General features: G+C 40.8%; 1 protein-coding gene across 1 annotated transcript; it reads right to left on the bottom strand.

Moving 5' to 3' along the window:
* Window positions 1-7718: 7718 nt before the first annotated feature.
* LOC139005323 (large ribosomal subunit protein eL42-like) lies at window positions 7719-8083 on the bottom strand. The gene has a single exon (XM_070407605.1). The coding sequence runs from the start codon at window positions 8074-8076 to the stop codon at window positions 7756-7758; it is 321 nt and encodes a 106-aa protein (XP_070263706.1). The 5' UTR covers window positions 8077-8083; the 3' UTR covers window positions 7719-7755.
* Window positions 8084-14347: the final 6264 nt, after the last annotated feature.

The following is a 14347-nucleotide window of genomic DNA, read 5'->3' as shown; positions in this document are numbered from 1 at the left end:
GGCACAAAGAATCAATTAAGTGACACACACTTCTCTGAAGGCTGGGAGAGCTCTTTAGAATATAGTGCAGGTCTTCCTTTCCAGATTTCAGCTAAACAAGATGTCTTCTGAATATGGGTTCTCCCTAATTGTTGGGGGGAATTTATCATCCACTGCATTTGTGTGTGAAGTAGAAAAAAATTAATATGATTCTATGACATTTGTGATGTTGGAATTTTTAAAAAATTCACTAACTAGCACTTTCATAAACTCGTGAACTCTGAAAGTTAGAAAGGACCTTAGAAAATATTTTTTGACTTCCTGATTTTACAAATGAGAAATTTGAAGTTCAAAGACATATGGGATTTGCCAGAGTCCACAGTTAACTGCTGGCTGATCTGGGACCCAAATTGAATCTTCTGACTTCCTAGTCCAGAATTTTCTCCATCAGAAAATAAAATTTTAAAAAAATCGAAGAATATTTAAAACTGGTAGTGATTGTTTACTTTAATTTCATAGCAAATTTCCTCAAATTCTCTGCAAAGCAGCTTGAGAGATATACTTCCTCTTAGTTATATCGATTTCAAACAAATGATTGGGACTGATCTCTGGTTTGTTTGTGCTTTGACGTTTTTCTCTTAATTCTTGAAAGATCTAAAAATTCGCATGTATTCTATTTTTCTTATTAGAAAAAAATGGGGAAAAAGTCTCTGCTTTGCAAAGTGTAAAGGTTCTTCCCAGATGAATAGTCAGAGAAAAGAGCCAATTGTTAATAAAAACACTTACGAGATTAGGACAAGCTCTTTTAAGTTAATGTACGAGCACTTAATAATAAATCATCCTGGATTTCCTGCCAAAGTAAAATAAACGTGAAGCTCAGACAATGCAATAAAGTAGCATTTTATAGTTTCTCAAATAGGTTGGAAAAGAATTCCATCAGACTTTGCAAATGGCATCTGGTAAACCCATTTGTAACTACAAATAGGAATTACTGTTCTCTGGCTGGAGAGTGAGTTTTCCAGTGTCAAATGGGGGCATTGTCACTTCATCTGACCTGGTGTTTCATAAACCACAAAGTCTGCGTCAGAGGGGGGCTCTTTCTTCTTTTGGAGTTCTCTAGGCTAGCCCAGGCTTGTTCAGGGGGCCCTCCCCATAACTTCTGAATTTTTAGAAGATTGAGGCTAAGTGTTGTCATTGTTCCAACGCAGCTCTCCTCCAGCTCTTTTCTGGGTCAGCATATTCAGCTTTTCCCAGATGTAGTTTGGCCTCAGTAAGACTCGATGACTCAAGTTTCTGTTATATAAACAGGAAGGTTTGTACTTATTGCCTCAGTGTATGTTGCTAGGGTCTTTATTTATTGCATTTTATCCATAATTACCACATCCACTTTCAGGTTAAAAGGTACGTTGTCTGTGCTTTCCAAAATCTAAATGGTCTTCTGATAAAGAGTTAAACCATGCAGACAACTTTCCCTCCTCAATTTTATGAAGTACACATCACTAGTGATTCTGCCCTCACACTCAGGACCTCTCTCTTCCTGAGCTTCTACTGGGCACATGGCTTCCTAATGTGAGGCTCCCACTGTCCCTTGTAGCTGGTATGACCATGTGAGGAAATTTTGGCCAATGAGTTGTGATCTGAAGTATGTGTGGCTTCTAGGTTGCACACCTACAAAGGTAGGTGGTGTGCTCCCTAACCTGCCCTTCTCACTGCATGGGAGTTGCCTAGAACCCAGGGATAGAAGCCATGTGTGGAGGCTGGCCAAGATGTCCTAAAAGCCCTGTACCACTTTCCACTGAATTGTTATGAGTAAAAGAAGTAACTTCTGACTTAAGTTACTGTATTTTGGGTACTTTTGTTGTCGGCTAAGCCTTGTCCCAGTTAATGTGCCTTGCTAGAGTGTTTAACACCATTCCAAATCATTCATATCCGGATAAAAAAAGAGACTGTGGAGACATTAGTTGCAACTGTAAGAAGTCCAGTGACCAAGAATGAGGTGCCCTTCAAGAGTAGGTCTAAGTAGCAGAACCATTCTCAGCACAACTACTGAGCAAGAAACTTCCTAACAACTCCACACACTCAGCAGAAGTCTGTTCACCTCTGTCCAGTTCTGTCTTTGAGGAATATGTTACCTAAAACCAAAACAGGCCACGATGTAGCTTTGCTGTGTATTGAGGGGTGAGTCTCCTCTGCCTGTGATGACTTCAGCTTCTGAAAATTGGAGCACTTGCAGAAGCATAATTTCAGGGAGAGGAGAATCAATTTGAAGTATTCACGGGGTACCAGACACCTAGTCACCTCACAAACATTTCACCGAATTCCTGCTACAGCCCTGTGAAACTGATGTTTTTATGTACTTTTTGCACACGATGAAACACCGTCAGAGAGTTTAAGAAGCTTGTTACAGAAAGAGGGAAAGCTGGGACTTGAACTCAGGTCATTGAAGTTCCAAGGTTTATGCTTCTTTCTTTTCTATTTTAATTGCATTTATTGGAGTCACATTGCTTAATATGACCAATTTAGGTTTCAGGTGTAGCTTTCTATGTTACAACATCTGTATGTTGCACTGTGTGCCCACCACCCAAAGTAAAATCATTTTCTGTCACCATATATTAGACTCCCATCACCCCCACACCTCAGGTAGTAGTGACAGTCTACTGAAGGGAAGAAATCCCTTGATTAGGGACCCTAAACAATAAATTTGCTTGATATCCAAGGTACTCAGCAAATAATGCCATCTCTTTAGTCTCCACCGCGGCCCTGGCTAGCCTGCTCTGCTAGTACTGTTACTTTCCCAAGCTTTCCTTTCACTTAAAGGCTCATCTTGATGTGCCGAAACACAAGGCTAATTGGGACCTTGACATATTATTCCTTCAGTAACGCTGCCTTTAGATAGAACTTATACCAAATGATCCCTGGTTTTAAGGTCCTTCACAGCCACTAGCAGAAAGTGATTCAATTTTTTTCACAATCTTCACTGAATAGAAATTCTTTCTTCTCTAGAAAATAAGTCCTTTAAGCTGTAATTTGGATGCATAACATGACCATCTTACTGAGTAAGGAAGAAGACCAGAAATACTTATTGTTCTTTGTTTAAGAGTTCTTTCTGTTTTCAGAAACTTGTTTATTGCATTACTCTTCTCCCTGTCCCCTTTGGAACAATAATCCCAGTTCCTTAAACCTGTTCTCATCTGCTTCATTTAGATCTTTGTGGGGTTTTTTTGGACATAGCTCTTTAAGATTTGCATTTTTTATTTGTGGAACCCCAGTCTGGGGCAGCAATTGATAATTTCTGTTACTCTCTAGATCAGCCATGGGCAAACTACGGCCCACGGGCCAGATCTGGCCCATTTGAAATGAATAAAACTAAAAAAAAAAAGAGACCGTACCCTTTTATGTAATGATGTTTACTTTGAATTTATATTAGTTCACACAAACAATCCATCCATGCTTTTGTTCTGGCCCTCTGGTCCAGTTTAAGAACCCATTGTGGCCCTCGAGTCAAAAAGTTTGCCCACCCCTGCTCTAGATGCACAGTACTGTGCTAAATGTTATAATAATGCTTATTTATTTAATGCTTTTATATTTAAAGGGGGAAACGGTTTATTTTCTATAACTTTTTTATCGTTTTACTGGAGGCCCAGTGCATGAAATTTGTTCATGGGTGGGGGAGGTCCCTCAGCCTGACCTGCACCCTCTCCAATCTGGGAGCCCTCAGGGGATGTCCTACTGATGACTTAGGCCCGCTCTCCATGATTCTCTGCTCTCTGTGGACCTGCCTGCTTGATGCCACCACAGGTTCTGGTGTCTGCTCTCTGCAGGGGTCTGCTTTCCCCTCGCCACTGCAGCCAGGAGCAAGCAGGGCCCTGCTGTTTGCTCTCTGTGGGGGCCTGCTTTCCCCTCGGAACCCCAAAGAGGGGCAAGCAGCACCCTGTTATCTTCTCACTGTGGGGGACTGCTTGCCCCTTGCCACTGTGAAGAGGGGCAAGCAGCACCCTGCTGTCTGCTTGCTGCGGGGGACTGGGGGGCTGCTTGCCCCTTGCCCCCGCAGCGAGGACTTAAAGGAATGGGGGACTCCGGTGGTGCTGAGGGGACTGGGAGTCGCCATCTTGTGGCTATGGGCGCCACCATCTTTGTTGTGAAGTGATGGTCAATTTGCATATTCCATCTTTATTAGATAAGCTTTAATTCTCACCATGGTTTATGAGCAAAATACTATTCTTAGCTTTGTTCTACAACAGAGAGAACACTTAGAGAGATTAGAGAGGTTAAGTACAATACATGCTAAAATATAAGATGAGATAGTTTCCAAACTTACCCCTCAGAAAGGAGATTACTTTTAGTTCAATCTTTATGAAGTCTCTTGAATTATGTGGTACTTCTTTAACTTCTAAAACCACATAAGCCTGAGGTATCCTCAGAAATTCTGATCTCCAAAGCCTAGAAGAAGAAGAATCCCTAAAAAAGGGGGCAAAGGAATTCAACAGAGATTTATTTATTATTCTTGTGATAGGCAGGAGTGGAGTGGTAACTTCATTGCAAGGGTTGGATGTCATCATAAACAGCTTTTAAAAAGAGGCCTTTCAAAACAAGATTGCAGTTATTATATTAAATGAGCACAATGGAACATATAGTCACCTACAGGATAAATGAACAAAGCAAGTGTTTTACTGTTATGTGAATGGGTGACTGTGGTTTGGGATAAATGACAGCATCAAAGAACCCATCCAGAAATGAAGATGATGTCAGGTGACACTGATACCAAATGCTGCATGTGGAGAAAAGGGAACACTAGTGCACTACTGGTGGGTTGCAGCCTGGTGCAGCCACTAGGAAAATAGTATGGAGTTTCCTCAAAAAATTAAGTATAGAATTGCCATTTGACCCAGTGACCACACTTTGAGAGTATATCCTAAGAATCCTGAAACATCAATCAGAAAGACTACATGCACCCCTATGTTCATAGCAGCGCAATTTACAATAGCTAAGATTTGGAAACAGTCCAAGTGCCCATCAATAGATGAGTGGATAAAAAAGCTGTGGTACATTTACACCATGAAATACTATGCATCTGTGAAAAAAAAAGGATCTCTTACTCTTTGAGACATCATGGATGGGATGGACCGGAGAGTGTTATAATAAGTGAAAAAAGCCAGTTAGAGAAAGACAAATACCACATTATCTCAGTTATATATGGAATCTAATGAATAAAATAAACTGATGAAAAAAATAGATCCAGAGACATGGAACAGACTGACAAATCTTAGAGGGGAGGTGTGGAGGGGATGGAAAGAAATTAATCAAAGAACATATATGCATGTAGAACACAGACAATAGTGTGGGGAAGGCCTGGCAGGGGATAGGGGCTGGGTAAAGAGGGACCATAGGAGGAGCAAATGAGGGCCATCTGTAATAGTGTCAACAATAAATTAAAAAAAAAAACAACTTGGAGGAAAATTGTTTCATGAAATGTGAGAGTGTAAAAACTACTTTTTGAAATGATGTCCCTATGATTTTAAGTATTTATATGACTAAATTCATAAAATATTGTAGACATTTATTTTATCTATATTCCTGAAAATTTATATAATTTCAGTTGGTAAGAAACATTTTCAACCTTTTCCTGGGAAAATAGAGCAATTCCTAATGTTTAAGAACATAGAGTAACCTGTGGTGGCGTCAAGCAGGCAGGTCCACATCCAACCCTTGCAATGAAGTTACCACTCCACTCCTATGTCCAAGTTCATGTAACTAAAAGTGGGGTAGCTGGGATTTGTGCCTAGATCTGATGCATGGACTCATAGTGATCACATGATATAATGAATTTCTAGAATCCTGATTCTGAGAACCGTTGTCCATATTTGTGCTGTTTTATTTTCTTTCTTTTCTCTTCTTCTCTTTTCTTTTCTTTTCTTCTCTTCTCTTTTCTTTTCTTTTCTTTTCTTTTCTTTTCTTTTCTTTTCTTTTCTTTTCCTTTCTTTCCTTCCTTCCTTCCTTCCTTCCTTCCTTCCTTCCTTCCTTCCTTCCTTCCTTCCCTCCTTCCTTTCTTCCTTCCTTCCTTCCTTCCTTCCTTCCTTCCTTCCTTCCTTCCTTCCTTCCTTCCTTCCTTCCTTCCCTCCTTCCTTCCTTCCTTCCTTCCTTTCCTCCTTCCTTCCTTCCTTCCTTCCTTTCCCTTTCTTTCTTTCTTTCTTTCTTTCTTTCTTTCTTTCTTTCTTTCTTTCTTTCTTTCTTTCTTTCTTTCTTTCTTTCTTTCTTTCTTTCTTTCTTTCCTGAATGTATTTTAGCAAGGTTAGATTGATTGTATGCAAGGCTCTAAGGAATTCCCTGTAGGTTATATAAGTGTTTACAAGATACAGTAGAATAAGGGTACTAGTGTGTGCTCAGTAATGAATGTTAATATTATTATCCCCCCTTTTTTTGTCCTTATGTTAAGTAGCTCAATTTTATATTTAAAGGGAGAAATGGTTTTCTATAACTTTTTTGGGATCCTCATTCTGCAGAGGGGAAGATGGCTCTGTACCAGGGGTTTCCACTTCCAGAAATACTTCTGACTTCTTATGATGTAAACTTTACATAAAGCACCTTAGATCATATAATCTCTCTACTCTGTCTGTTCATTTGGAGAACAGGGACATATGTTTTATACTCATTTCTTCTCCTTTCTGAGCACTGCCCCTCCCCCCAACTCACCCAAACTGGGAAGACATTTGGAATGATGCTTAGGCAGTCTCCCTCTTGCCTAAGGATGAGTAATTATACATGATCGAAAACACATGAAAGTATCTTGTAAGGCTGTTAGCTTCCTCCTTTCCCATCCACATATTCCTACCATCCACTCCCACATCTTCTGTTGAAAGCTAAAAGCAACTGATATAAATTATGGGCTACAACTTCTTGGTCTAATGCACCAAATACTTTATTTCATGTATTGCCACAGGCTACTGAGGCCTGCCTTTATTCCTTTCTTTAGGAAACTGACTTTTTCCTTCCCTCTGGTTAAACTCTACATGAAGAAAGCCAATTTATTAGGCCAGTGGCAGTTACTTGGATGTTCAGACATATGGTCCACAAACTGCTTCATTCTGTTTTAAATCAGTTCCTCCTGATGGGTTCCATTCTTTCTGCCATTTATGCCACAGGTGGAGTAATGAAGATGCTTATGTGGCTTCCTGTTAATATTCTAAGGCCCCAGGCTCCCAACAGCAGGATGTCTGTTCTCCAGCTGTTTCTCCAACAGGAAGAAGAAATAAAATAAACAAAGCATACACAGTAGTCCATAGAAACCACAGGTAATCCACAGCTGCAGTAAAAACAATTCAGGGTTGCCAAACTCATCCACTATTCTCATCAGCAAGAGCAGTTTCAAAATACTTTTAGGGTAGTTGATATTTTCTTTTAAGTCCTTCATAACCTGCAAATCTAGGTTTGAACCAATGAGTCCTAGCTATCCCTCCTTGTTAATAATTTTTAAGTGGAATCCTGTGGGACGAAAACGGGGAAACCATGGTATAATCACACACCCATTACTACCATATATTAGTTTGATCTTAAATTTGAATTTAAAATGTATCTGAATTGACAAGCCCTTCAAAATAGGACTCTGTAACACTCTTACCAATATTTTACTGCTTAATATTAGCAAACACTATTTTCCCAGACACCTAATGTAATCCAGCTAATTGAATAAGAAAGACTCATGTTATAAAACTTGTATGTTTTTTTTTGAATTGAACATACCATGATTTTATTGTCATATAATCAAACAAAATATGAAGCTTAGAACTGGATCACTTGACCCTTTCTCTTCTTATCTCCTCCCAATTCAAAATGCTTGCATCTCTTAATAGCCAGCATTCTGTTAGATCTGCAGTTGGGCTCAACGCATTCAAGCCTCAGCACAATCTTCTTTGTAGTTTTAGCCTTTTTTTGGAAAATGGGCTTAGTCTGCCCACCATAGCCACTTTGCTTCCTGTCATAACGCCGCTTTCCCTGTGCATACAGAGAATCCTTGCCCTTCTTGTACTGTGTTACTTTGTGGGGTTGATGCTTGCCACACTTCTTACAGAAAGTTCGGCAGGTTTTAGGAACGTTCACCATGTCTGCGAGAGCTATCAGCAGGGAAAGCTAAAACTTGTATGTTTTAATGATATAGAAAATGTGGATAATATGCAAGCTTCATGTGAATTATTTATTGAAAAGGAACCCAAAGCCTGATTCCTGAGTCAGTTCTACATAGATATGTAAGTTTGAAGTCCAAAGCTAATTTCTTTATTCAAAATAACCTTGATGGCTTACTACCTAAGACAATAGATATCACGTAAGGCCAAAATGCATTGTTAATTAATGGCCAATCATCTGACTATTATTCTCAATGTCAGTGACAATGCATCTCCAAGGAGATATCAACTTACTTCTTAGTCATCTGTAAGATCTAAAATCCAGAACTTTTGAAATCCTGCCAATGAATCCCAAAGACTCTCTTGTTTCTTTTGAACAAGGTGTGCATTTTATTCATCTCAGTGAGAGCAATACTCAGTACAGGACCAAGTATGATTCAGAATGAAATTGAAATTGGATTCAACAAGCCATGCAAAGTCACAGACTTGAATGGCCATAGATACTGTCAATGAACACTGGTGGTACAAAGCCAGTCATTCTTTTCTTCTTTTTTTGGTATAGCAAAGGTGGAAATTTATTGAAGAACAAGTACAGACTCCCACGTCAGGAGGAGGAAAGAGTCCTCCAGAACGGACTCCCAGGTAAGGAGAGGGAAAGGGTCCCAAGCCAGTCACTCATAATTGCTTTATGGTGACCATGGAAACACTCATGCACTATTTTATTATAGTTATTTATTAAGTTTAAAATTTATTCCAACTTTGTGGTATTATATTTTATTGTTACCATTAACTAATGGAAAAATCTAAGTCTGTGGGTTTCATTATCTGAGAAGTTTTATGGATGTCATAATTTAACTCCAAGATAAATGGATGCTTAAAAAATACATTTGCACACCATGGGCTTCAATTTTGTGAATATTTTAAGACTTTTTTTTTTTTGCTAGCCTTAACCAAGACTTACCAGAGCAATCTTAATTTATTTTTAAAAATATTTTTATTGATTTTTTACAGAGAGGAAGGGAGAGGGATAGAGAGTTAGAAACATCGATGAGAGAGAAACATTGACCAGCTGCCTCCTCCACACCCCACTGAGGATGTGCCCGCAACCCAGGTACATGCCCTTGACCAGAATCGAACCTGGGACCTTTCAGTCCGCAGGCTGATGCTCTATCCACTGAGCCAAACGGGTCTTGGTGAGCAATCTTAATTTATTAACAAAACCAACAACATGCTCCTTGGTTTAAGGAACTGATGGCTGGGTTAAAGCTGACAACATAATTCCTGCTAATGTTATGATATAGGAGAAAAAACACTGAATTTGGCCTTGGCAGGCACAGGGATGAGTACTGTCTTGGTCTTCATGCATCACAAACAAATATTGATCAGGATTCTGGTCTGTAAGAAGTCACTGATCACTGACTCTGTAACCAACAGTGTATGAAATAGGGATGAAAGTTACAATTGCTGACCTTTGGAGCATACAGATTTGCTAAGAACAGACAAGAAAACTAAGGATTGTACCACAACGAGATGAGAAAGAGAGAGAGAGAGAGAGAGAGAGAGAGAGAGAGAGAGAGAGAGAGAGAGAGAGAAAGCTGTCTAGCATGTATTTCTTCTTCCATTGCATTCCAATGTCTTTTGGGAAGAATTACCTTTCTTCTGTTTTATAAGTGTTAAGTGGGAGGATATTTTTCATGACAAATTCTCACCTTGGGAAACTGGAAGGGAATGATCCTCCTCTTCCACTCCAGTGCAGCTGCTGGCTGGTCAGGCCAGTCATGGCACCCAGGGTTCATCAATGAGACCCTCTTCTTCGACTTTGACACTAAGATGGAGAGAATGGTTTCTCTGATTCTTTTGCTATGAGGCACATGTGCCCTCTGCTTTCTTCTTACCTTTAATTCTCTTGGATCTTGGACATTTTCAAGCCTGTTTCTTCAGCTATTAAGCTTCTAATATACTTCCAGTAAGGTTTTGTGTGTGTGTGTGTGTGTGTGTGTGTGTGTGAGTTAATCCTCACCTGAGGATATTTTTTTTCATTGATTTTTAGAGAGAGTAAAAGGGAGGGGTAAAGACAGAGAGGAACATCAATGCGAGAGACACATTAATTGGTTACCTCTCGCACATGCCCCAACTGCCACTCATCACCTCGTGATGACGAATGTATATGGAGAAAAGCAAACTGCTGAAAATCCTTGTAGCTCACAATGAGCCTGCAACCGAGGTATAAGCCCTTGACTGAGAATCAAACCCCAGACCGTTCAATCCATGGGCTGACACTCTAACCCCTCAGCCAAACTGGCTAGGGCAATTTTGTTTGTTTATTTATTACTTTTATTAGAGTAACTTTGAGTCAGTTTCTAATGCTTGCAATCAGGAGTCATGAAACAGTGCCACAATCCAGAGTGAGGGCGAAAGGATCAGTAGCTTTGATCAAATGGCAGCTTGGAGGAGGTCATGCCTGAACTATGTCTTTAAGGATAAGAAGGGGTTTCCTAAGGAAGGAAGCAGCATTACAGGTAGTGGACAAAGCATACGCAAAGGCTTGCCGATTAGAGCAGCTGGGGGCAGGTGCTACTCAGAGGAAATGCAAGTAGCTTTGGTGGCTGCTCGGTAGTGAGTACGTTGCACATGTGTGTATGAGACAGACCAAATGTTGAGAGCTGAGGCTTGACACTTCTGTCAGGGATGTTGGATAGTCAGCACTTTCCTCTGGTACAGTGGTCAGCAAACTGTGGCTCGGCAAACCGCGGCTCGGGAGCCACATGTGGCTCTTTGGCCCCTTGGTGTGGCTCTGCTCTTTATTCATTTATCAATTGAATACCAAAGAGCCGCATGTGGCTCGCGAGCCACAGTTTGCCGACCATGGCTCTAGTAGAATAAATTATGCCTTAGTCATTGTAATAGTATCTAACCAAGGGGTTGTCCTAGAGAAGGGGTTTGTAATTGTTTAGTGAAGAAAAGTGACAGTTGAATTCAGTTCCTCTCAGATACTTTCTCCAAGATTTTAGAGTCAGAAGGACTTAGTCAGGTCATGTGTGTCCTGGGTGCCCCAAACCTAAGTGCCATTTGGAGATTGTCCCTTAAAACTGTATAATTTTATCCTTGCATTAGGAGTTATTGCCCATGGAGCATTCCAGACAATGTTGCTGTGCCTCAGAAAAAGGGAAGACTAAGGAATCCTTTCTCTTGGGTCCTTCAGTGTTTAGCAGTGTTTTCTGCCAGGAAAATCCTCTCTATTTAATATGTCTTCTCTGTTACAGCTCACTTCATTTCCTGCTGCTCTCCCCTTAGAGGATATAGACATGATGGGCTCATCACCCTCCTTGCTAATAACAGCCCTTCACATTCTTGACTTATATTACTCAATTGCCTTTAACTTTTCCTTTCAGTTCTCTTAGTTTGTTTTCCAGCCTTTAATCATCTCTGTGGGTCTTTTCTCAACCCTGACCAAGTGCACAAAGTGCCTCTTAAGGCACTTTTCAGTTTCAAAACAAACACCAAAGTTTCCAAGCTTGTTCAAACAGGCAAAATGAGATGACTTTCTAAGAAAATATATAAAAGAAAAGATATTTCAGTTCCTGGAATATAAAATGATACTCCAAGGAATTAATGTAGGAAGAACTCTTTCAATATTTATCTTTTCAGCCCAATGTCATTTTAGGACAGATTCTTGTTAAAAGATTGTTTTAAGAATTGGGAAAGGTCAAAGTAGGAAGTGTTGAGCATCTACTATGTGCCAGCCACTTTGTGTGATGCTGAGCAGCCACAGGTAAAAGAGACATGATTCCTGTTATCAAAAAGCTCATAGGCTAGTCGTTGAGGCCGACACAAAGAAATAAAAGCCCATTCAGTGTGACAGATATAATAGCACATAAGAGAATGAGGAGGAGGGGGGCAGAAAGAAGGAAGGTGGCATTTCTAGCTGGTGAGGTCAGGTATGAGCAGATTCTTGAAAGAGGACTCAGAGCTTTCTGTGTGTGGAAGGTAGGTAAGGAAGGGTTTTTCACTTCCAGGCAGAGAGAACTATATGATAAGAAGTATAAAGACATAAAGCAGCAGGATGTGCCTGATAGCACAGAACACAGTGAGCCTGTGCTAAAAGATGAGGATGGTGAGGGCGACATCACAGAGGGCTTCACGTACTACTCATAGGAGTTTGGATTGTATGTAGCAAGGGGAGCCACTAAGTGCTTGTGAGTAATGTGGTGATTTAGGAAGAGCTGCCTTCCAGAAGAATCACTCTGCTAAGAACAGTGGAGGGGGATGGGGCTGAATTGAGGTTGGTCTGGAAGCAGATACAATAATTAAGAGATGGCTGCAATAAATAAACAAACAAAAAATGATGGGCCGTGGTGAGTTGTGGCTACGAGGAGAAGCAATGACTGAATGCCAACAGGCAGTTTTGAGGAATCCATGATAGTTGGAAATGAGCAAATAAGAGAGATGCTATAGGACACGGTGGATAAAATAATTGTCAAACAACTATTCCATTTCAGACTTAAGTTCTAGAGGCCAACTCCACTGAACTTCAGTCACAGAATTGAAAAACCAAGATGTTGTCTTCTAGAGCCAATGAGGAGAATGTTCCAGAATTAGTGTCAGTTTGGGAATAGTAGAATCAGATAAGGAGCTCTAAAGAAAATCAGATAATTCAACAAATGATTAGTACTTTCATCTTCCAGGATGGCCCACGAAGGGAAAATACTGCATTTAGTCATCTGTGATTTATGTTCTTAGGAACTGTATAAGACAAAGATAAGGATACAAGATAAACTTAAAAAGCATGCATTTCAGATGCAATCAGACTGGGGACTTTACTTATCTAGTGAGTGAGAACAATGGGCGACAGTTTGGTAACTGTGTAGTTGCTGTGATTGCCAGGTTTGCTGGCACTTTGTCAGGTGTGGCTGCTATGAAAAAAGTCCCCTTTTCTATTCTTTTCCTCCCTGGGGTCTGGTAGTCATGGGAATGAGGGTTAGAGTGGGTATGAGTAAGTGCCGAGGACAGGTCAGGATGACTGAAGTCTGGAGTGTGTGTGTGTGTGTGTGTGTGTGTGTGTGTGTGTGCGCGCGCGCTTGCGCGCGCTTGCGCGCACCCATCTGTTGGTTGGGGGCGGGGGTTGATGAATGTATATGGAGAAAAGCAAAACTGCTGCAAGTCCTTGTAGGTGGCAGTGACCTGGAGCAGAGGGACCTCAAGGACACTGTTGAATCTTGAGGTTCAGGGGATGAGGGAAAATGAGGGCAAGCTGGAACTTTTCTTTAGGGGTAAGTTCCAAAACTTCATTTGAAAGTTTTCACTGTTAGTTGGGTTTAACAGTACTTCGTGTTGACTCTTGATTATTTTTCTTAGAAATCTGTCATGTTTCAAAAGGACAAAATGAGCCATAGTCTAGAGAATTAGTAAAGATGAATTCTTAGGATTCCTTTAGGAACGCTGGCTTAATCTCTGTTGTTACGTGCTTTGATTCTGTAATCTATTAATAGCAATAACACCAACATTGGTAGCTAGGGGCCTGTGCTTTACATATATCATCATTCATTCTTCTCACAATGCTGTAAGGTAGGTATTATTTTAGAGATAAGGAATCTGCAGCCTGGGAGGCTAATAACATGCCCACAGCTTCATTGCCATTCATTGGTAGAGCCAGCATTCAGGACCGGGTCTGTGTGACTTGGAAGAGTTTGCTCTTCCCACTCCCTCTTTCCTCCCAGCCCACCACAGCAGGAAGCGAACAGCTTACAGCTTTATCAGAGTTAGCAAAATGGTGTCTGTGGCCTCCGTGGGGATCCCGGCCAGCAACTCAGCAGTGTTTTTCTGACTTGGCTGGGCTGGCAAGTGATTCCTCTCAGGATTCTGACTGAAGCAGGGAGAGGCAACAGTAAGTGCCTGAATCATACTGCTGGCTGGCCTTGACTTCTGAGGCCAGCATTCCTGTGATTGTTCTCCCGGGTTTTAATTTATGCTCCTGCCAAACTGCAGCCCTGGTGTCTATGTAAGATAGAAAGGTGAATATTAGACAATTGGAGGCTATCAGACAGCTGTAGTCAAGCCCGTTTGGTGAAGGGCATCTGAGGACATGTGGACTGGACTCTTTCTTTGAGTGCTCTTCCTGGGTGGGCACCTGGTGCCCATTTCCTTTCAATTATGTACCACATGATGTTCCTGATAGGAGAAAATGAGACTGTGCAGAGCTTAGGTGTTCCTAATTGACATAACTTTAAAAAAATGGATTATACGGACTTTTC

Source organism: Myotis yumanensis, unplaced genomic scaffold, assembly GCF_028538775.1.
Source record: "Myotis yumanensis isolate MYYU_CA2020_CCGP unplaced genomic scaffold, mMyoYum1.0.hap1 SCAF_3, whole genome shotgun sequence".
Classification (NCBI taxonomy): domain Eukaryota; kingdom Metazoa; phylum Chordata; class Mammalia; order Chiroptera; family Vespertilionidae; genus Myotis; species Myotis yumanensis.
Note: the sequence above shows the minus strand (reverse complement) of the source record. Positions and strands in the feature narration are given on the sequence as shown.

Bases quoted from the DNA above. Each gene is read 5' to 3' on its own strand.
- LOC139005323 (XM_070407605.1), bottom strand. From the start codon at position 8,076: ATGGTGAACGTTCCTAAAACCTGCCGAACTTTCTGTAAGAAGTGTGGC.